General features: G+C 35.4%; 3 protein-coding genes and 1 long non-coding RNA gene across 4 annotated transcripts in view; 3 read left to right on the forward strand and 1 right to left on the reverse strand.

Moving 5' to 3' along the window:
• The first annotated feature begins 707 nt into the window (after positions 1-707).
• Positions 708-7,449, forward strand: LOC101892056 (uncharacterized). The gene is made up of 3 exons (XR_009342727.1): positions 708-880; positions 6,724-7,076; positions 7,220-7,449. It is a non-coding gene; the product is annotated as an uncharacterized LOC101892056 (long non-coding RNA).
• A 1,931-nt stretch (positions 7,450-9,380) lies between these two features.
• On the forward strand, positions 9,381-12,882 carry LOC131803679 (vacuolar protein sorting-associated protein 54-like). The gene is made up of 2 exons (XM_059125168.1): positions 9,381-9,921; positions 9,977-12,882. The coding sequence occupies exons 1-2, from the start codon at positions 9,686-9,688 to the stop codon at positions 12,669-12,671; spliced, it is 2,931 nt and encodes a 976-aa protein (XP_058981151.1). The 5' UTR covers positions 9,381-9,685; the 3' UTR covers positions 12,672-12,882.
• A 428-nt stretch (positions 12,883-13,310) lies between these two features.
• On the reverse strand, positions 13,311-14,694 carry LOC101891881 (cytoplasmic dynein 2 light intermediate chain 1). The gene is made up of 2 exons (XM_005186735.4): positions 14,020-14,694; positions 13,311-13,797 (listed from the first exon to the last, which is right to left on the reverse strand). Exons 1-2 carry the CDS (start codon positions 14,597-14,599, stop codon positions 13,331-13,333), a joined length of 1,047 nt encoding a protein of 348 aa, XP_005186792.2. The 5' UTR covers positions 14,600-14,694; the 3' UTR covers positions 13,311-13,330.
• A 2,069-nt stretch (positions 14,695-16,763) lies between these two features.
• LOC131800392 (protein numb-like) overlaps positions 16,764-23,139 on the forward strand; it is an 83,514-nt gene continuing 77,138 nt past the window's right edge. Inside the window, exon 1 of the mRNA XM_059125158.1 lies at positions 16,764-17,482. The gene's annotated coding sequence lies outside the window, so the exon portion shown is untranslated. The remainder of the gene's footprint in view (positions 17,483-23,139) is intronic.

Here is a 23,139-nt window from a genome sequence, read left to right on the forward strand (position 1 = left end):
AATTTGTACTCTATATGGAAAAAATCAGCCCAAAATCCGCCCAAACCACAAAATTTATCTTTTTTCCGCCAAAATTTGGACGGAAACGCCCAAAACGGCAACACTGCTCATGATTGTAGATACTTTAGAAGTTTTGATTGGAATTTCCAACCAAATTAGCTGTAATTCACACCACACCAGTTTCTCGTGGAATACATTAGCTCCTCGCAAAAAAATATTAAATTCCAGTCCGTATTTGGTATAGTCGGCATATAGTGGTTCCTCCTAATTTTTGGAATTTTATTAGCATAGGTCCCAATTTAACTTTTCGGATTTTCATTCTAAGGTTCAAGTAAAATATTCCTAATGTAGTTCCACTTTTTGATATAGCTCTCATACAACGGTACCTCCTGATTTTGAGGAGCCTCATTTATATTTCTTCTTTCTAAAATTGTATGCCGGTTTCTTTGCACTGTGCTTTAAGACATTCCCTCCGCACACACAACCAAACACGTGCAGAGAACAAATCGAAATCAAAACAAGTTAAAGAAAAAAGTAAAAAAACCAAAAACACAAAAAATACCGCAGAAAAGCCATGTTAAGATGGATTTTGTTGAGGAACAACGACGACCACGACGTCGTCGGCGTCATTGCTTGCTGTTGCCTGTATCGCAAATGGCAAATGGAAGCACAGAAAAACAAACGCCAACAGCCGCCAGCCAGATACAAGAAATCAGTTGCATTCGGGCTTTCTAAAAAGAACCAGTGGCGACGAGCAGCGACTAAGTCAGCCAAGAAGCACAACGCGGCAAATAAATAGCAAACAACTCGGCGATTTGAAAAAAAGAGAAAAAAATTCCAAAATTCTTAGTTAGATTTACGACCTCAAAAATAATTAACGGTAAAATGTTTATGTTTTTATAAATTTGAAATTAAAAACAACAAAAACCCAATTCAGCTTTCTTCCGTTGAGTTGAGTGTATGTGGCCATAAAAATCCCAGACCCTAAAAGGTGCGGGTAGATATTTGAATATTAATTATTTTACTATTCAATGAATTTTGTACCCAGCGAATTACAAGTGAAAGTTGTTGGTTTTTTTTCTTTAATTCTTGAGGTTTCTTGTTGGAATCGAAGGTGAAAGGCCTGACTGCTGATGAGGTGAATGAAGGGCGGGGGGGGTGATAAGGTCTTAAGTGCATTCGTTGTAGCCCCCCCCCCACTCACGTATGTGTGATGCATGTGAACTTTTAACGCGTCACAAAGAGTGCTAATGAAATTTCGCAAAGAAACACAAAGCCAAGAAGAAAATGAGAAAAAAAACGAATTCCGAAACGTGTTTAGAAAAAGCCCCATTATGGCTGTGGCTGGGCCTGCAGTCAGCTTGCAGTATGAAAATACCTATGTTGAAATTAACGCTCTCAAGCAAAAGAGATAAGACAACAGCACAACTGTTTTGTAAACTAACATTACAAAATGTTAGTTAGTAGCTTAGCTTTGGAAAATCTCTTTGAAACGGCCAAACAAAGACCTTTGGCCAATTTGTTGTGCTTATCATAACATTATGAGAGCTGCTGACGAAGTTCTTCGAAGTGATTTTCAGGTTGAATGAATGAATGTTGTAATTAAAACATATGTACGTTAGCAATGTGAATGTGCCGTGTGACTAACCGTGTTGTGTGCAGAACCGGCTTGAATACCTTTGATACAGTGGAACATTTGTTGATATGCTTCTGAAAGGTTCTACCGTTCCATAAAATCACAAAAAGTGAAGACCAAAAGTAGCAAAAAATACTGATGCGCATAACTCTGCACCCAAATTGGATTCTGAAATCTTAAACCAATAATGCCCTACAAAATTCATCTACAAATTAGAGACCCGAAATAACTCTCTAAAAAATCTTATAATCCAACTGCCTATATTGTACCATTAAACCTACATCTTCAACAACTCTCAATTCGGTTTTTTGGAATATAACCTTTTTTGGGCAAAAAGACGTTCCCCTGTTTTAATTGTATACTTGAAATGCATAAAAACCTCTAAATCCCGATTGTCCGTATACCTACATAAAAAGTATTGACGTTATTAATTAAATTGCTTTGTTTTATACGATTCTGGTTTTAACAAATATATGATATCGGTCACATAGGTATCCACGTACGTATGACAATTATTTTAATTGTTTTTCTTAAACCGGTTACTTGTGAAAATATCCGTGGTAGATTTTAACAAAACAAAACAACAAAAAAATTCATTAACATTATTAACTTGTTTAAACAAGCTGATCTATATTTGGTGAGAATGCGTCTTTCTTTCAACCTACCTACCACTGTCAGTCATTAATGTTAATATGACAACAAACACAATAATAATACAACAACAGCGCAATACCGGCTACTTTGTTGTGGAGGCACCTACATGGACGCCAATCTTCAGCAAAGAAAATAAATAACAACAATAATAACTGTCAGTCAGTAAGGCAGTGGTAATGTTCTGATATGGGAATTACTTAATTGGGGATTTTAAGAAGTTGTTTGGAATTGGTGTGAAATATAAACGTGTGCCCTAGATGGGCAGATCAATATGGTTTTTAATAGAAATGTTTTATGGAGCTCCAATAAAAATATCAAAAGACAAAATCAAAACAAGAACAAAAACACAAATAAACCAAAATAAAAAATAAGGTACGTCAAGCGAAAAGTCGGCTGTCAGAATTCCATGTAAGAACATCTCAGGTATAATTAAGGGAGATCCCCATGAAAAATAGGTCTTTTGTATAGAAGTCAATTTCATGTAAGTCCAATGGGTCCTTGATTACTTTTCACAGAATAATATTTTTTCCTTAAAGGAAGCCAATAAATTTTATTACAGAAAACCAATAGATCCTACAAAAAGTAAAATAAGTAAAAAATCAGCAAAGTTCGGCCGGACCGAAATATTTATATCCCCCATCATTTAAAAGAAAGTTGAAAAATTTCCAAAAAAAAATACCGCTCAAATGAAAACCGTTATCTGGGGGCTATACGAAGTAGTGGGCTTGCATAATTAATTTTTGTCATAGGCTGTAGTAACGATTCCGAATACGAAATTTGAAACAATTCCGTTGAATAATGTCGCTAATATCATCAAAAGGCCGAATAAAGAAAGGTACCTTTTTATGTGAGCTGTACCAAGACGTAGACCAGCATAGACATTTTTTCTTCTTAGGCTGTAGTATCCATTACGAACTTCAAACACCAAATTTGAAACAATTCCGGTTAATAATGTAGCTTAAATCATCAAAATACGGAATATCGGGAGGTATCATTATATGGGGGGCTAGGCGAAGACGTGAATTTGCATACACAATTTTTCGTCTTAGATTAAAGTACACATTAAGAACTTTAGATATGAAATTATAAACAATTCCGGTGAATAATGTGCCAAAAGTCATGAAAATACTGAAAATATGGGGGCATCGTTATATGTGTGCTATACTAAAACGTGAACCTATGTAGATAATTCTGTTCCAGGGGGTAAAGTACTCAAAGGGAACTCATTGTGCAGAATTTCAAACAATTCCATTGAAAAATATTGCTAATATAATAAAAATACCGAATATCGGGAGGTACCGTTATATGGGAGATATACGATATCGTGGACATATATAGACAATTTTCTTTGAGGGTATAAAATACTCACAAAGAACTCCTTATGCAGAATTTCAAACAGTATCATTGAAAAATTTGGGTAAAATCATCAAAATAAAGAATATTGGGGGGTATCGTTATGTGGGGGATATAGGATAACGTGGACCGATATAGCCCATCTTCGAACTTGACCAGCCTGCAGACAAAAGACTGATATTTGCAAAATGTTAGCTTCCTATCTTAATTCGTTTTGAATCTAACGAGATTACAAAAGACGGATAGACGGGCGAACGGACAGGGCTAAATAGTCTTAGAACTTTACGATGACCAAGAATGAATGAATTTAATATACCCTCCAACTATGTTTGGTGGAAGGTATAAAAGACATTATATTCGACCAGTGCGATTTGGTACTTTACACCATGAGAAAAAAAGGCAGCCTTAAAAACCAGCACCAATATTTATTATTAGAGCTAGACCCAAAATTAAATATCACTTCTGGGCTTAAGCCTTCAAAACCACGAATATGGGGTGGTACTGTTATCTTCATGATTTGTCCAGGTTAGATGCAGGGTGATTTCATACCCTTCAAATATTAGAAATGTCACTTTAGGCATCCTGGCGGTGTAAATACTATAGAGTGTAAATACGGATTTGGGTAACTTAGATATAAAATAAATTTATATGAGAGCTTGACAGATTTTGACTAAATTTAACATACTTATAGGTTCAATTCGGCCGTATGTGCTAAAATGTATCAAATATTGGCTTATATTACACTTTTGATGCACAATAATCCTGACATCGGGCCAATATACTTGGGAACTATGGCTACATCGACTCTTGTCAATTTCAATAGCTTTCGTTCTTGCGCCAAACAAATGATCGGTGCAAAATTTCATCACAATCGAACAATAAATGCTGCTAATATTTTTCTTTCATAAATACGTGGACAGACGGGAGGAAGGACATGCATAATTTGATTCAGAATCATCAGAATACCAAATATCGGGAGGTACTATTTTATGGGGATTTAGGAAAACGTTGACATATATAGACACTGATATGACACACGAGGAGGACCCATTACCGTCTCTAAATACTAAATTTTAAACAATTCTGAGTTATTAGAATATCGAATATCGGCAGATACCATTATATGGAGGCTCTATGAAAACGTACACCAATATAGCTCCATTTCAATAACAATCATCCTAAAGAAACAGGAAACTATTATGCCAAATTTCTACGTCAAATATGGACGTCACTTAGAATACTATGCTGATCACGAATATATACCCGTTTTTTTGTGAGATGGTGTTACAAATGGAATCATGAATTTAATGTAGCTGTATTTATATGTTGGGCGATTTCTAATATTTTTCGTACGGAGTCGACAAAGCTGCTTAGAATAACAAATATTAAGTTATGGTCTTTGTTTCGTTGAAAAATATTACCAACCTCGCAACATATCTTCAATCATCTAAACTTGGTCCCATGTTTAAGAACCTAAAATGTCCAATTTCTGGTGGAAATTTCATACAATTACCCATTAACCTGTAGTCGGTGGTAAACTCATAACTAAATGTGTTCGGATATTATCCATCTTCGATATTGACCTGACTGCAGAAAAATGACAGCGCAAAATCTTGGTTTCCTAGACAGATGGATAGATATGGACACTGACTTTGACTTTGTATAAAATATTAGAAAAAAATTATTCGATTCAGATTGATTGATAAAATGCTTTCTTGAAGAGGAACCCAGTACCACTCTATAAGAAGGCCTTTATGAATCCCAATAGAAAACCAATTAGTCTTCTCGGAAAGAAATAATAACCGGTATTCTCCTAGAAGAACGATATATCTTAGCATTTAAGACAAACAGGTCTTTTTATAAATAACCAATGAGTCATTTTATTGAAGACAGAGTGGATCTTCCCAATATATTTTTAAATTGAATACCATTAGTATTCTCATAAAATACGTAAGAGGTCTTATTAAAGAAAATCAATATATTTATCAATACAATACGGCAGGCTTTCTTATATATCTGAGATCTCCATGTAGAAGATTGGTGGCTCTTCATGATGAAGTCTTTTTATAAAATAATGTTTTTAATGTCAATTCTAAATTTACCTTCAATCACAGAAAACCAATATTTTTTACTAAAAGCAATGGAGACCAATTCCTACTCGCTTTTGAAGAAGGGCAGCTTTTTTTTCATAGAAAAACAAAAAATGTCCTCATAGATAACTCATATGTCTTTTCATTGAAGATCAATCGGCCATGTTAACGGAGAACAACAGATTTTTAATTAATTCAAATCTTATTACAACCCAATAAATGTACCAAAAAAAACCAATTTTTATTCCCATAGCAAACCAAAACGAAACCCTATCCGAAAAACAGCAACAAATGAATGCCCATATGTGTGTAATTAAGCATTCATGCTAGGAAAATGTGTTGTGGACAAAAAGACACCTCATACTCAAAGCTATTTTTCCATTTCAAAATAAAAGAAATCACCAAGTTTGGTGAAAAAAATACTTTTAAGTTGTGCAATTTTTGGGCAATAGCCAAACAGAACTTCATTAAACAAATTAACGATTTCGAGTCGTGACAACAGACACCTTGTCAATGCGTCGTTTCTGTTTTTTTTTTTTTTTTTGTTCTTATCTTCAAAATATAAATAGATCATGGGCCTGTTTGAATGGGAATGGGCAAAGTGACTCACACATGAAGTTTTCATCATTACGCACTGTAGGAGACATTTTCTAATGTTTCGCAGTGCATTTTTTTGTTTTCAAAAAAAGTAGAGATGAAAACGATGCACAATATGACTCATAAAATTGCAAATCATTGGTGGCTTTATTTTGATTTCTCTGCCGTTAGCCACTTCTGATATTGTCAGTGGTAGTCAGAGGTCCAGTTAATGATATTTTAAGATAAAATAAAGTTTGGTCTTTCAACCAGCATATATTTTGAATGGTATGCAAATCAGTAAATTTGAACTTTCACTGACTTATCAATACCCCTCTAAAAAAGTCTCATCTATTGCCTATTTTTTGTTTATAAATTTTATCATATTAATAACCCATTATCTTTTCTTTTCAGTTACTCTTCAATATGATTACAAAAACACCCGATTATATGATATCCGAATGTGGCTATCCCGAATTATGGCCAGGCGATGCCAAGCATTTACCCCTAACCAAAATGAATAGTAAATTTTGGAATTCCTATACATCATGGTGCAATGGCAAAACAGCAACAGCAAAATTTAACAAACTATTACCCCTAAGAGAGTCATGGACCGATTATTATACAAAGAATCTCATAAAACAAAACGAAGAATCCAACAAAAACAACAAATACAATCGGCTTGCCTCAGTACAAAAACAACAAAAGAATCATTATAACGAAGTATTGGTGGTATCCACCAGAAATAAAAGCTTTCATTGTAAGAGGTAAGAAGATTAGAAGTGAAACGAATTGAATAATGACAACTCAAATTTTCCCAAAATAAAAAAGACCAACATTTTTAAAAACCAATCATTTTTTCTATTTTCTTTTTCAATTCACACCTTGATGCGTCAATCTGTTGGTTTAGCCTTAGACACAACTTGGATGCCGAGCATATCGTGACAATGGAATCACAGCGTCGATCTCGAACAAAAAATCTAGATAATGATGTAGATCAATTTTGAGTGTTAAGTGTTAGAATACGCATTTGTGCAATTATTTATAAAGAAAATGTTAAGCGAAGAGAAACGATGATGATGATGTGGAGATGTTATGTTTTTAATGTTAATTTAAATAAAATAATATATGAATCCAAAATGTGTATTACTTCAGTTTAAATATTTATTACAACCAATTTAAAAATATGCCAATAACTAAACTTATTGGCAAGGAAAAAAAGATACCAAGGGAAAAAAGAGAAGCTTGAACACCCCGTCAATAACTATGTTAAAAGTATAAAATTAAGTTAAAATAGGTAAGTTAAATGTATAAAATATTGTCTAGCCGAGTTTAGTTTTGAAGAAATACCAAACCCTAATCCTGCATTTCTTAACGTAAAGATTCTATTTTTGCTATTGGTAGCTTTAAATATTATTTCCTGCAAGTCAAAAAACAATCATGCAACAGTTAAATATATTTCGAATAGGTTTCCTCTTAAAGTTTCTCTTTAGATATTTGTATTATAATGCAATTGAAAAGGCTCTAATGAGGTTGATTACTAGTTGCCATTGGATGACCAGGTAATAAAAAAACTTCCCTTATTGGTCAATTTTAAGTCGTCCTTGAACAAAAAGGAAGACTTACAATTGCTAACAAGTAAAAAAGCTGTAAGTTCGGCCGGTCCGAACAAATTTGGCAATTTTCAAAAAATTTAAATCCGTTAAAGATTCTGTTAAAATTTAAAAAATACCGAATTGAGGATTAGTGTCTATACGACGACGTGGACCTGCATAGGCAACTTTCGTCATAAGCTATTACAATATTCAAAAGCGAAACTTGAAAAAAAATCGGGGAATAATGTCGCTAAAATCATCAAAATATCGAATATATGGAGCTATCATTATATGGGGGCTATACGAAGGCTGTTCCCAAAAATATGTCCTCTAAATTTCCGTAAGTTCTTTACATATTCTTAAAGCGCATAAATCGGAGAAGGGTCGGTTATCAATGTGAGGAGCTTAGAATGCTCATTACAACATTCTAATTTCTTCCCTAAAAAATTTCAACGCCCACCCACAATTTCTCCATTGGAAACAAAATATTGTCCCGAAATCGGTGTTGTATTTTTTCATAGCTTAAAATCTTATTCCTGGTTAACCTGTTTAATTTCTACAGGAAATGTTTATTTGGGTTTCCTAAAGCCCAAGGAAAATAAAGTATTTTGAAGCAGGGCCGTACAAGAATGCAAGACTACTTACGGGATTATGGAGGTCCATTTCACTGGAGATATGCCTTTCCGTGAGAGCATCGACCCTAGGACGAGTCCTAGGAAAATTCATGAAGTTGTCGATATAGCACAACAATGAATTGAAATGGAAAGAATAATAATTTGTCCATATTTAAGTCACTTTTTTAACAAATTCATCTCAAAACATTTTTTTTTTTGCAAAATAAAACTTGATGTCGATCGAACAACTTTTTCTGTTTTGTTTTCACACCAACACACAGACACTGAATTTCAATTCAAAATTAAAAACGTTCCTACATTTCCAACGTTCTTAACGGTCAACTAATCAACAAATACTTGCAATAACCTTAAAATAGCAAACGTATCTATTCGCTCTCATTCTCCCTCTCTCTTTAAAAAGCATCTCCGATTCTTTGAAATTCCTAAAAAAATATAATTTTTGCATAAAATTGTTTAAGTTTTACTGATTATTGATTATTTTCTCCAATTTTTCCATAGAAATTTTATTGACAACATTGTTCTTTTCGTTTAATTAAAAGGTCGAGAATCGACCTACAAACCCCTATATCTCATTTGACAGTTTGAAGATGACCAGAAAAATCATATCTACATACCCCTGCCTTTGCTCATATTAACCGTTATGATTCATATTTTTTTGTAAATATTGTATTTCTTAAATATTTACAGGTCATTCTCTTTGGTCATTTATGTACAAAATCAATTAAAAGGCACGAAATATGCTATCTATTGTTCAAAGTGAACTAGATAAACTTAAGAAACTAGCTGTACGAATGAACTGCACATAGTTCCGATCATTTCCTTCGCAGAATATTTCCATTGAACTTCTTCGACTATTTGACAGATGACGAACTGAAAAAATATATTTTGCTGTTGTGGAATTTTACGTGAACGAAAATACTATAAAATACTAATAAAAATCTATATTTAACAAAATCAAAATGCAATAACTTTAACAAAATTCGAATATTTTCAATTTAAAGTATAAACTAAACCGAAGGGAGATAACTATCGGCGAAAAAATAGACGTGATAAAAGCATAAACAAATATTGACATAAGGAACGTCTCGTCTGCAGCACAGATTTAACAACAGCTTAATTTTCTGCCACAACTTTGAAGAATGTGTTATGGCTACAGTACCAAACATCAATTCACTGTCGAGGAAGACATCTAACGTCAGTGACATAAGTGATTTTCAAGACAACATCTCCGAAAAGACACTACTAAAACTTGGAGGTGGTGGTAACAATGTTAACGCGACGACAGCAAAGGTCCTTGAAAGTGGCAAGGGTGCACCCAGTAGTTGGGAATCTTGTTACTATTGTCCGAGAGAGAATTTCAAAGCTGTGAACGAGTTTGTCAAGTAAGCCCAATGAATACCTCAATTTAGTTACGAATTATCGAATCTCCTTTTGCAGGCATCTACGTGAACGTCACTGTACTCGTGAGGGCGGCTCCTTCGTATGCCGTTATGGCTTTAATGGTGTTTGTCCATCTCTACCGCTGGACGGTGTATCGGATCGCGACTATGATGCCCATGTGGCCAAGTATCATGTAAATCAACAGACACGAGAAATGCCACCAGAATGGTCAGTATTTTCGGCGGCTCAAAATCTGCCGGCCGTCCTCAACGATCCGTCTCGTGGCAAACAGAGCAACTTGTTTACCAAAAAATGGGGTGTGGACTTTGTTGAACGTAATCATGTGCCTGCTACACCCTATTTGCCAGAAGTTACCCACAATGATTTCGAGAAATATTTAGCGAAAATTGGAAAACGTTACAAACGCCATGAACGTTTAAGTAGTCAACAAGCAATGGCACTGGAGGATGCATCTAATAAAGGAACCATGCCCTCATCTCCCAGTCATGATGTAAATTTAAATTCTATACCGGATATATTTCTCAAGGAAAATCTCAATTTACAACATGCTCCTACGTTCGGGCAAGTTTTCCCCGATATTCTACAATCACCCAGTGGCGAAGAGCGGAGGCGAACCGGACGTCTGTTGCAAGAACAATTATCGCATTATTTGGATATAGTGGAAGTAAAAATTGCCCAACAAGTGTCCCAAAAATCGGCAGCATTTTTCCATGCAATGACATCACAAGATGCTATTATGACTGAAATGCAAGAGGCTGCCAAGAAGGTCAAGGCTCTAAGGACATCACTGCGTGCTTTAAATGAAACTGTTGTGGTCGATACATTCCGTGTGCTGCGATATGCCCAACGAAGGCAAAACTTTGAGGAAGTTCTGGATAAATTGCGTCTCATGGCCACAGTGCACAAAACCCAACCAATGTTACAGCTGCTCTTGGGCACACAAGACTATGTAGCAGCCTTAGACTTGATTGGAACCACACAAGAAATTCTGACCCAAGAACTAATTGGTGTCCATTGTTTTAAGCACTTGCCCATGCAGCTAAATGAAATGGAAAAGTTAATTGACAAAATGTTGACTACCGAATTCGAACGTTATGCCACCACAGATTTAAATCGTCCCCTTTGTGATGTGCTCAAAGAAACCGATAGTGTTTGTGCCGAGGAAGATAAGTTGGTGTGCATTGTTATGGGTTTGTTGCGAATGAAAAACTTTAGCTTTGTTGATGCCTACAAGGACGAAGCCCTTGTCACGATAAAGGCCATTATCAAACAATTAGTTATTGAATTCATTGCCTCCAGTGATGCTGAGCTGTGTTTGACTGGAGCAGGAGAGGAAGCACAGAGTCTGACAATTGGTGAATGGATTGCATTACTGGCGAAAGTTAAGGTGGCTTTGTTGACGGTATTGCAACGTATTCATGCGGTGACGAATATTATGCGTCAAACCACGGACGCGGCTGCGGGTGGTTGTTGTAAGGCACGCAGTGAGCAATCGACGGGTGTTAAAGCAACACAGGAAACTGCTGTTAATCTAATAGACTCGGAAGCTTTCCTTACTGCCTCCGATCAGTCACAGGTTCATGAAAAACTGGACGAGTTGTTGACAGCGGTGTGTCACTACTGTCATGAGCGCTGTGCAAATTTGGTGTCACAACAAAGTTTGGAGAAGTCGGTGGCAACAGCAGAGGAGATTTCTCAGTTGTCCAGTTTGGTTGATGATTTCGCTCAAGGCTGTGAGTCGATTTGTGGAGTGGCAATTGTACCACTAAAGGTGGCCGTAAAGGTACAAGCAAGCCGTTTTGCAAATCGTTTCCACACGGAGCGCAAACAAAAGTTAGCTATACTATTGGACACAGAACGTTGGCGCCAGGTTGACATTCCAAATGAATTCCAGAAAATTATTGATCGCATTTGTGATAACAAAGAGTTTTGTGGCGCGGGCAGTGCAGCGAATATTACTACTGCCTTAACAAATGGTCATGCTCAAGCGAATCCTGTTTTATTGGTGGAGTCCAAGCCCTACACCTTGGTGGGCTCGGCTTTGTTGTTGGTACAAATGTTATGTGAATATTGTCGTTGTGCCCAGCGTTTGCCGATTGTGGCAGGTTATTTGGCTCGAAATGTTGTGGACTTGTTGCGCACATTTAACTCGCGCTCTTGTCAGTTGGTAATTGGTGCCGGAGCATTGCGAGTGGCTGGCCTTAAGACCATAACAAGCACCAATTTGGCCTTGGTCTCTAGGGCCCTTCAACTTGTGCTGTGGCTATTACCGAAAATAAAGACGCATTTTCAGGCATTTGATTCCACGGCTGTGGCCGGTTTCGATATTATCGAACGTGACTACAATGGTCATATTAAGGAAATTGAAAATAAAATCTATGGCATTGTGAGTGATCGTGTGGCCATGCAACTGGACAGCTGGGATGCTCGTCCGCCCATACCGTCTCAGTGTTTTCGCATTATTTCCAGGCATTTGGTTAAGCTACACGAGGCTATAGCACCCATACTGCCGGAACAACAAATACATGCCATCTACAGCATTGTCCATAAGAATTTCAAAGACAAACTAAGGGAAAGATTATTGGATTTGAATATCATAAATAATGGCGGTCCTCAACATGGGGTAGTGACATCGGAACTGACATTCTATATGGAAACATTGCGTACACTTAAAGCTTTGCCTGCGGCTGATTTGGATGATAGCATAAGAGAATCAATTTGGAATTTTTAAAGGGGAAGCCTCTTCCCCTTCAATTTTATCTTTTGTTTTTCCTTTAGCCTTTAAGTAGTATCCTTGTTTATTTTAAAACTTTTGTGTATCTTTTATTTCATTCTTGTTCTGTTGTTTAATTTTATGTGTTAATTTTTGCCAAAATTTTCTTTAAGAATACGCGGGGGGAGTTTGTAGGAAATATTTAAAGTTTACACCCAAAAAAAAAGAATAGTAGAAATGCAGCTGCCAAGACTTATAAAAAACATAGTATTAATATAAAGCGACGTTGTTGTATTGGGAATTTTAATTAAATTGTAAATTTAATGAACGTTCTTAGTGTATCAATGTTCAAAGGTTTTGGAATTGAAACTATGTTAACAAAACGCAATTTAAAAACCTACAATTGAATATTTCAATAATTAAAAATCGATTAACCTAAAAAATGTCTAACAACTTGTAAAAAGTCCTTAACACAAAATCCTTAAATTTCCAGCTTAGCCTTATCCCAAAATTTCCCATCATTCCTCTTTGTACAAGACACGCCCAATAAAATTTAACATAAATCCACAAATAAAATTGTCTTACCAAAAAACATGATAAGTCAAAACAAAAAAACAATTAATTAAAATAATAAATTAATTATAGTCTAATATTAAATTAATTTAAACACATCTTGTTTATTTAACACTTTCAAATTTACCCCTTAGCATTTTTTGCATCGAGTCCTTTACCAGCAAACGTAACTCTTCATCCTTTTGTGCACGCATTTCATCAATAATACTTTCACGAAAACCAGGATCCTTGGCAGGATCTTGTTGTTGATGTTTTTGTTCTTGTTGCCGACTCGAGAAGTCTTGGGGTATTTCTTCATTTATATTTGATTCGATACTCTGTAGTGTTTGGACACCCATTGAACTTATATTATCCCATGTATCGTTACCGTACCATATGGACAGAGCATCATTGTAATCGGTATTATGACTGCGAAACGGATGTGAGGGTGAACCAAAAGCCAAATGGCTAATTGTATCTCGTAAAGTTTTTGCTAATTTTTGCAGTTTATTTGAATAGAAGAGCAGACCTCCACCCATCAAATGGGCCATAGAACGTAAGCAGCGGCAGATGTGTTTCTTTACTTCCGGTTCTGAAAAAAAAAGTGAAAGAGTGAAAAAGATTTTATTAGTATTGGAGTCTTTAAGAATAGGTTTTGATAAAAAAAAAATTATTATTGATTTTTTTTATTTAATTTAGAAAAAGGCTTCAGGAATTGGTATTTTCAAGTTCTCCCTCGTATAGTTATAGAGAAACAAGATCTTCTAGAATTCTACATATTTACCCCATTGCAATTTTTATGTCCCATACTCACCAAATCCAATAAACAAATCATATTTGCCCCCGACAATAATTACTGGAAATGGCATTAGATTTAGTGTAGCCAAATCGACATGATCTTTCTTGACACGTTGTCTCATCTTGTCTTCTCTTTCAGAGACATCGTCATCGCCTTTGCTGACCATTAATTTGTCACAATAATTCCTTAAAATTTCATATGATTCTTTTAAGTCGCACCACAAACGTTGAGGTTGTGACAAATCCACCATAATGATGCACGATAAATTCTCCATGCCTTGACTTCTCAGTGGCACCTCAGCCAATTGTCGGTCCAGTGAACCCAATTCCCAAATGTGACAAATTTGTTTCTGTACAGCTGCGGTTTTTCGGGCATACGAATAATCCAACGCCAATGTGGGGCGTGGTGCCTCCTCACGATCAAAGAAACTATTAATGACAGTTGTTTTGCCTACATTTTTAGAGCCGAGTATGAACACCGTCCGCTCTCTGGGTCCGTTGTCTAATTGTAATTGTTGCAGCTGTTCTTCGGCCAATTTAAAAGCAATATCTTGTATGGTTTCTGGTTTTGACGGATCTTTTTTCGTTGTGGACATTCTTTTTGCAGAGATTTGTTGTTAACTTTGGAATTAATTGGGATTGTTGGATGCCAAGCAGAAAACAACTGTGTTTTCATTTTGTCATGGTAACGGTTAAGGTATTGCCAGATACAAGAAATGTTAATATGGTTGGCAATGTCTTGTAGTTTCAGTGGCATTGCCATATACAATTAAGCATAAGCATTGCCAATGCCATTTTACAATTTCACCACTTGTCATTGCCTTGAGGTATTTCTTTAATGAAAGATTTTACGAAAAATTGCATTGGATCCTACTGAATGTATCATTTAAGAAAATTAGCCATAACCGTATTTCTATATGGATTATAGGCTCACCAGAAAATTACATACTACGATATTTAAATTTTATATATGAAAGATTTTTCTATTTCAAAAGGGCTGCAACTTTGGAAGTCAGCAATTTTTTAGCCGGGAAACTTAATAGTTGATCTACAGAGAAATTTGGTCGTTAACGATATACAATCTATTTAAGCCAATGAAATATGTTCGGAGATGTTTGCCTGAGATTTATATCTTTAAACCCGTAGAATTTTTACAATATTCAAACTAAGGAGCTAAAGCTCATCCCCATTTTTAAAGCTAAGGCAATTTGGTGTCTATGGCCAAATTGGCTTTCGTCAAAAATCCCTAAAACTTGGAGGTTCTGGTATGTGGGTTACGTCTATATTGAACTGGGGGATCTAATCTTTGCACAAAGAACCTGAAATACCAATCTATGGTTGAAAATGGCGAATGAAAACCTCAAACAGGAGGTAGATTTATATGGGGCTATATATAAATGTGGACCGACACATACAATATCAATACCTGTTTTAAAATCCCATTTTTAAGGGTGCGAGCTTTATCGTGAATCCAGCAGACGGGCGATCATGTCTAAATCGACATGGAATTATTCGCTTATCTGGAATTTATGGGGCCTCCGGTGAATTTCTTCTTCTTTTAATGAATCTACAGTCCTCACCTCATTAAGCCATAAATACCGATAACATCAGAGGATAAAGAAATTTGAGTAATACTATTTTACTTGTTTATAATTTAAATTGATAAGTTACAATTAAAAAGCCCCACTCCAGCTTTTGACCCCACTCGTAGTTAATTTCCTTTATTCATGTTGCCACAAAATTAGTAAAAGTTTAAGGTTATTACATTCATTAATATTCCCGCCAATTCCCAAAGGTAGTATTCTTAATTTGGCCTAATTTCTTTGATGTTGTTGTTGTTGCTGGCGGCAGTGGTAATTGGGTTCAGTGAATGGTGTGAACTTATTGGATGAGAGTAGGTACCCACTTTGCCAATTCCTTGGGAGTTATCCTTTCTATTTAAATGAGAGGGAGAGCGGGAGTAGTAAATCACTTAGCTAATACATTCTCATTAAGTATTTAGTTATTAAACTCAGCCCAAACTCTGACAATCATTTATGAATATTCGTAAATATTTTATAATTAGTCATAAAAGTTTTCCAACTTTCTAATAGTTTGAAATTTTCCCAGAAAAATTCATTTTTTTCTATTTAGTTCACACTCCAACTAAACTGTGAAAAAAAAAACAAATTTCTTGAGAATCAAGAGTAAACATTTGCAAATTATAACAATGAGAGCAAACATGCGTGTCCAAAGAGAGTGAGAGATGAACGGAAAGAGGGGAAGTAATGTTGTTTTATTTGTTTCTTTTTTTGTTATTTTGATTTCCAGTAATTCAAAAGGCAAAGGGAAAATTACACCGAGTTTTCCCTGTTTCTTTGTGTTGTTGTTTTTGCTACCATTTCGAAGTTGTAAGTTAATTGTTGTTATTGCAATTTGTTTGTTTTGTTGTTCCCCACCAAGTTGAGAGTCAGAGAGAGAGAGCCAAACTTCAAATGTATTTTATTACGGTTACTTTTCCCCATTGCCATTGTTGTTGCTTGTCATTGGAGCGCGTGCTCACCTTAAATCATGCACAGCAAAACAGCCCCACCAACAACAATAACAACACACGTTTGTTTCAAGACGAAGACGAATAAAACGAGCAACTAACTCATTTCCACACAGAAACCAACCGACCAACAAAACCCAATTCGACGATGACTATGACAACTCTGAGAGACGTTTCAAAAAAATAAAACAAATAGTCAAAGCCAAGAAAGACTCGAACCAAAACAGTTGTTGTTTTGCGGCTGAGGTGAAGTGAAGTCATAAACGCGGTTAGTTTCTCGACATCAACGACGGCGTTGATGGTGATGATGGTCCTTTATGCAGATGATTTCAACCAAAGAAAAACCATAAAAAATATATAAGAACAAGAGGAGTAATATAAAATTATTTAATTAATAAAGAAAATACCCATCTTCCCAGCAAAAAAGGAAAAGTAAAATTTCTCCAAAAGAAAATTGTGAAGAAAAGGTGTTCGTTCGCAAACAGAATTATGCCGTTGAGGAGAAATGAAAAAATACAAAATTATTTAAAGTGTTAATTTATTTTTTTTTTTTTTCTTTTTGTCGGTGAAGCAATCTAAACCCATTTTTTGTGCTGTTCATGTTATTTCGGTTTTCGTGTTATTGTTGTTTTTGCTATTGTGTAATCAAAAAGTAAATTTAAAACCCCAGTTACAAAAATAAGAGTCAAGAAAAAAAATCCCTTCACAACTCCACCTTGAGCAATACAATGGCGTTTACTTTGTAGTAAAAAAATATTCAAACGTAGTTTTTTGAAGTGTGCATAACAAAATCAAAAAAAAAACAACAGTCATCCACAGCAGCTCCACTTTTTGGATTTCAACGTAACGGATTAACAACTTCATTCTACGAAGGGGGCTTCCAATAAGAAAATATCCAATTCCCATTCGGCAAAGAAACCATAAATTCTGTTTGGATACCAGAAAAAAGGTGGGTTTTTTTCACAAAGCTCAATTTGTTTTCTCTTTTCGTAGCTATAAATTAGAATATTTGCCGTGCATATATTTTTTTTTTTGGTTGTTTTGCCTAAAATTTCTTTGCCTATTTATGAGTTTGGTGTATTTTTCTCTACTACAACAACGATGTGTTATTGTTGTAGTATATTGATAGTAAAGGGCGCGCTACTCCTCTACCCCAAAAATGTGTTTTCGTCATTCGTGCAAATGATGAGTAAATGTCAGTGATGTCAAGGTTGTTACAATTAGTACTTTCGTGCCGTTTGTGATGGTACCACCTTTCACAGAAGTGATAGGATATTTTGAAATCGAGTACACACTTAAATTCAGCTATTTTTATCAATGTCCGTAAATAATTTATATGACAACTTTAACAGCAATTTGAAATTAAATTATATTTTTATACCCTCCACCTTGGAATAGAGGGTATATTAGCTTTGTCATTTCGTTTGTAACATCCCTAAATATTCGTCGTAGACCCCATAAAGTATATATATTCATAATCAGCATAAAATTTAACGATGTCCGTCTGTCTGTTTGTTGAAACCACGATATTATTATTTGACATAAAGCGTCAAAATTTGGTAGAACAATTTTGTATTGTGTCTAGGATGGTTGGAATTGAAAATGAGATATATCAGTCTATGTTTTGGTATAGTCCCCATATAACGGTACCTCCCGATATTCGGTATATTGATAATTTTTGCCACATTTTTTCAAGGATTTGTCTGAATTATTTGTAGGTCATAATATGTCTTAGTTCGTGTGGCGATATATTGAATGCATGGGTCCACGTTTTGGTATAACGGTACCTCTTGATTTTTGGAATTTTGATGATTTTTGCCACATTTTTCCAAGGATTTCTCTAAAAATTGGTATTTGTTAGCCATAATGGGTTCCGGCTACGGTGGCGAAACATTGTATGTATAGGTCCACGTTTTGGTATAGCTCCCTTATAACGATAGCTTCCGATATTCAGGTTTTTGATGATTTTTGCGACAATATTAATCGGAATTGTTTCAAATTTGGTATTTGAAGTTCGAAATGGATGCTACAGCCTAAGACAGAAAATTGTCTGTGCAGGTTCACGTCTTCGTATAGCCCCCATATAAGGGTACCTCCGTATATTCGGTTCATTTTTGATTTTAGCGACATTATTCAACGAAATTCTTTCAAATTTGGTATTTGAAGTTTGAAATGAATGCTACATCCTATGGCAGAAAATTGTCTGTGCAGGTCCACGTCTTCGTATAGCCCCCATATAATGGTACCTCCAGATATTCGATTTTTTGATGATTTATCCTACATTATTCACCAATTTTTTTTAGGTTTCACATTTTAATATTGTAATGGATTATGACGAAATTTACCTATGCGGGTCCATGTCGTCGTATAGACCCTAATTTAACAGCTACATTCGGCATTTTTAAGATTTTAACAGAATTTTTAACTGATTTTATTGTTTTTGAGAGTTGCCAAATTCGTCCCAAATGGTGGAGGAGATTCAAATTTCTGTCCGGACGAACTTACAGCTTTTTTACTTGTTTTTTAATTTTATTGAATGAAAGCAAAAAAGGCGGAAATGCATCAAATTTTAGAAAAAGTTTAGATTTGTTCAAATAGCCCATGGTTGCTTGAGGTGATCGACACGTTGGTATTCTTTAGTGGCAACCTTGCTTTCCAAAATACTCCAGACACAATAGTCCAACGGATTGGTATCCGTCGATTTTGGTGGCCATTGCGAGCTGGAAATAAAGCGAGGAACCTTATTCTGTAACCTTTCTTGTGTGGCTCGTGCTGAGTCCGATGGTGCTTAGTCCTGTTGGAATGTCCAAGGTCTGCGTCCAAAATGTTTGCGTATCCAAGGCTTCAATACACCCTCCAGATAATATTCGGCATTTATTCTGATGCCACAGTCGATTAATACGAGCGGAGAGCGACCATCGGCTGTTATGGCTGCCCACACCATCACCATGGCCGGCGCTTGAGTTCTGCTGGCCAACCGAAGGTGCACGATCATTTTGTTTGTTTATAAACTGCTGGACAATGAATGTTTTCTCATCGGAGAAAACCAAATTCGGCAGTTCACCACTTTCGGCCAAGCGAAGCAACTCTTTAACTCTTTTGAGTCTATTTTCTTTCTGTTGCGGTGTAAGTTCTTGCACTTTTTGGAATTTCAATGGCTTTACCCCGAGCTCATTTTTCAATATTTGCCGAATAGAGTATTGCGATGTAATGAGCTGTTACTGGAATAGTTTTAACAGCTGTCGGGCGAGTGGTTTAGTCTGAAGTTGGTTGCAGTTTTATCATCTCACCGTGTATCTTACTCGGTTTCAAGTTTATTGTGTACCAAATTGTTAATATAAGCCTAAAATGAAGGGATTTTGGAACATATGAACGAATTTATCCTGGAAGAAAGCCTATCAAATTTGGTGAAAATCGGTTAAGATAGAACTATAGGTCCTACATATACGTTTCATCCGATTTTGTATTTTACTCCCTCACACCCGTAAAATACTCTCCCTAACAACAATATTTGGTGTCAACTATCAGATACAGCTTAGAAAAACCTCTGCTAAATTTTATGGAGATCGGTTCAGATTTGGATATAAAGCTTCCATATATATCTTCATCCGATGTCATGTTTATTGTGCCTAAAAAGTGCATTCAAAAACCATCAATACTATCCGAAAATACTATAAGTTTTAAGATTGGCCCCTAATATCTTAATTACACCCAAAAAAGTATCGGTCGGTTTTCCCGACAGATGTATACCCTCAGCCAATGTTCTTGAATAGAATCGGATGTCAATTTCGCTTTTTATTAGCTTCATGCATATTCAATTTTTTTAGCCTTTGTGGGGGAGGTACCAGAAGGAGTGGACCGATATATCCCATCTCCACGCCAGACATTGGGTTAATATAAATATTGGGATTTGTGAAATTTGAAGACAATCGGACTCATACATCAAATTTTATGAGAGTTGTAATTATTCAAAATGTTGACCCTTTGTGGGGGTGGTACCAGAAGAAGTGGACCGCTATTGTCTATTTTCGCACCAGACATAGCACTGATGAAAATATTAGGATTTGCAAAGTTGGAGCAAAATCGGATAATAGTTTCTCTTTCTGTGCAAAAAATATGTTTTTTTTTTTTAAATTGTCGACCTTTTGTGGGGGAGGTACCAGAAGGAGTGGACCGATATTACCCATCTCCGAACTCCGATGTACCAAGTTTGGACCAAATCAGATACTCCCTTCGAGAGTTGTCTTGTGCACACCCAGACAGATGGACGGACATCGATCAATCGACTCCAAATGTCCTGAAAAGGATTTGGTCCTCCATAGTACTTTCCACACATTAATCAATATTTGTTTAGCTCTCAAAATTAATTCTTTTTATTATTATTTTATTATTACATTGTCTAATTTGTTTGTCATTTAAACTCTTGTTTGAATCCTGTCACAAATTTCGTACCAGAGTAAATCATATGTTCCTTCCAATTTCCATCACTGTCCTACATCGCCTGTGTGCTACTCACGGCTGTGTGTATTGGAGAGTGTGTTTGTGCTCTGGTTTATTTTGACTTACTCTTCTCTGCTCGTACTCCACATTTTGGAGTAAATTAGTGGCGTTGTGTATTTTTATTTGGCATTTTTGTTGTGTTTTTTCTTCTGTGGGGCAGAAGAGCGTGGTAAAAGGAAAGCGGAAAGTGATGAGAAAAATCGATTTTTCCCTACTGTCTGAATTAGGGGTTTACTTTGCAAAAACAAAGAAAACAGAGTAGGGATCCCTCTCTCTCTCTCTCCGACCCCTCACAACATTTTTACGTTTATTTTTACTTTCATTAAATATTTGAAGAGCATTTTCGTTGTATTTTCTTCTATTTGAGAATGAAATTCTGGCAAACATAGTTGTCAACAGATTGTCCTGCTACCCACTGCCAGGATTTTATCACGGCTTGTTTAGTTTCTTGTCCATTGGCATTCTCTGGCTATGGTGGGCCAGATAAATTAATTTTATAACCGAAAGGTTATGTCGTCATGACTTTGCTCAACTTCTCATTTATTATCCGTGGATTAGATTTCAATGACAGCGAGCAAACAAAATAGCTTGTCGTGGCCGAAACAAGTTTATTTCCTGGAAATTAAAGCAGTTTTGAATGGGATAGAGAGTGATATTATGTTGTAGTTGGTTGGTTGGTTTTTTTTGAAAGTTTTCCTCCACAGAAACACATGACGCATTCAGTTATGTTTCACAAAAGAAGTGTTTTAAAACCATTCTATTTTTTTTTTAAACAAAAAATTAATTTATAATTATGTTAAAACCTTTCTGAGAATTGTTTAAACCTTGACTAAAATTTTGTGGTTTTAGAAAAAAAGAATACAGGTTGTATTCTCATTTTATTTTCCGCTGTGGAAATTCTACGAAACTTTTTAACTTACCTACATTCACACATACAACTTTAAGATTATAAAATTAAAATTAGTCAGATTTTAATATTTGCCAGATGCTATGTTCTGCTTGGCTCATTTTCGGTTTTAATTTGTAAATGCAAACGTTAAGATATGAATGAATTAAATTAAACGCAGAAGAAGAAGATGATGATTCGGTTTTGTGGGTTTTAAAGAAATTAATAAAAATTCAATTATAAGACTTAAGTAGGTCAGCTTAAAGAATTTTTAATGAGCATATAAAAGGAATGGTTTTTGGGTTAATCTAAATTTAGAATTTCACAATGAATGTCAAGATGTATGAAACAATTTTGAAATAAAAAAAAAAAACAGTAAAAGAGAGTCCAAAAGTCGGTCGGGGCCGACTTTATGATACCCTACCCAGCATCAGATAACAAACAAAAAAGTAAAAAAAAACATTAAATTTGGCCCGGCCAAACTTTTAATAACCTTCAGCATTGGGCGGGCAAAAGAAAAAAACAAACTCTATAGACAATTTTATACTTCAAGAATTGTCAACCACCAAATCTTCTTAAATACCAAATTTGAAACAATTTCTTGGGTAAATGTGACTACGATTATCGAAATACCGAATATCGGTGGGTATCGCTATATGTGCGTTATAGGAAAATTTAGACCTCAGAGTTCAATGTTCTACCATCGGAGCTAGAACACATTAAAACCTACAAATACCAATGTTTAGATAAATCCGTGGAAAAATGTCCAAAAACCATCAAAATACTTAATATTCGGAATGTGTAAATGTGTACCTATACATACTATGTTCGAAACGTGCCTTAATGAAACAACTGTTTTAGACCCTAGGTCTCTCCCATATATATGGGAGCTCCTATCCAAATTTCAACCAATCTCTATAAAATTTGAGAAAGGTATTTCGTAGCTGTATTTGATATATTTCTCCAAATATCGTTGTTATAGAGTGCATATTCCGGATGCGGAGGATAAAAATATCAAATCGGATGAACAATATATATGGGAGCTATAGCTATATATGAACCGATTTCGATCAAATTGGGCATACTTATTTCTAGGCTTAATTTGGTCGTATATGCAAAATTCTATAATTTTTGGGCTGTTATTACACAAGGTGAGATAAAAAAAAACTGCAAAAAAGTCAAACGCCATAATTTTTAAAAAAAAATTAATTTTATTGAAT

This window comes from Musca domestica, unplaced genomic scaffold (genome assembly GCF_030504385.1).
Source record: "Musca domestica strain aabys unplaced genomic scaffold, Musca_domestica.polishedcontigs.V.1.1 32, whole genome shotgun sequence".
NCBI classification, from domain to species: Eukaryota; Metazoa; Arthropoda; class Insecta; order Diptera; family Muscidae; genus Musca; species Musca domestica.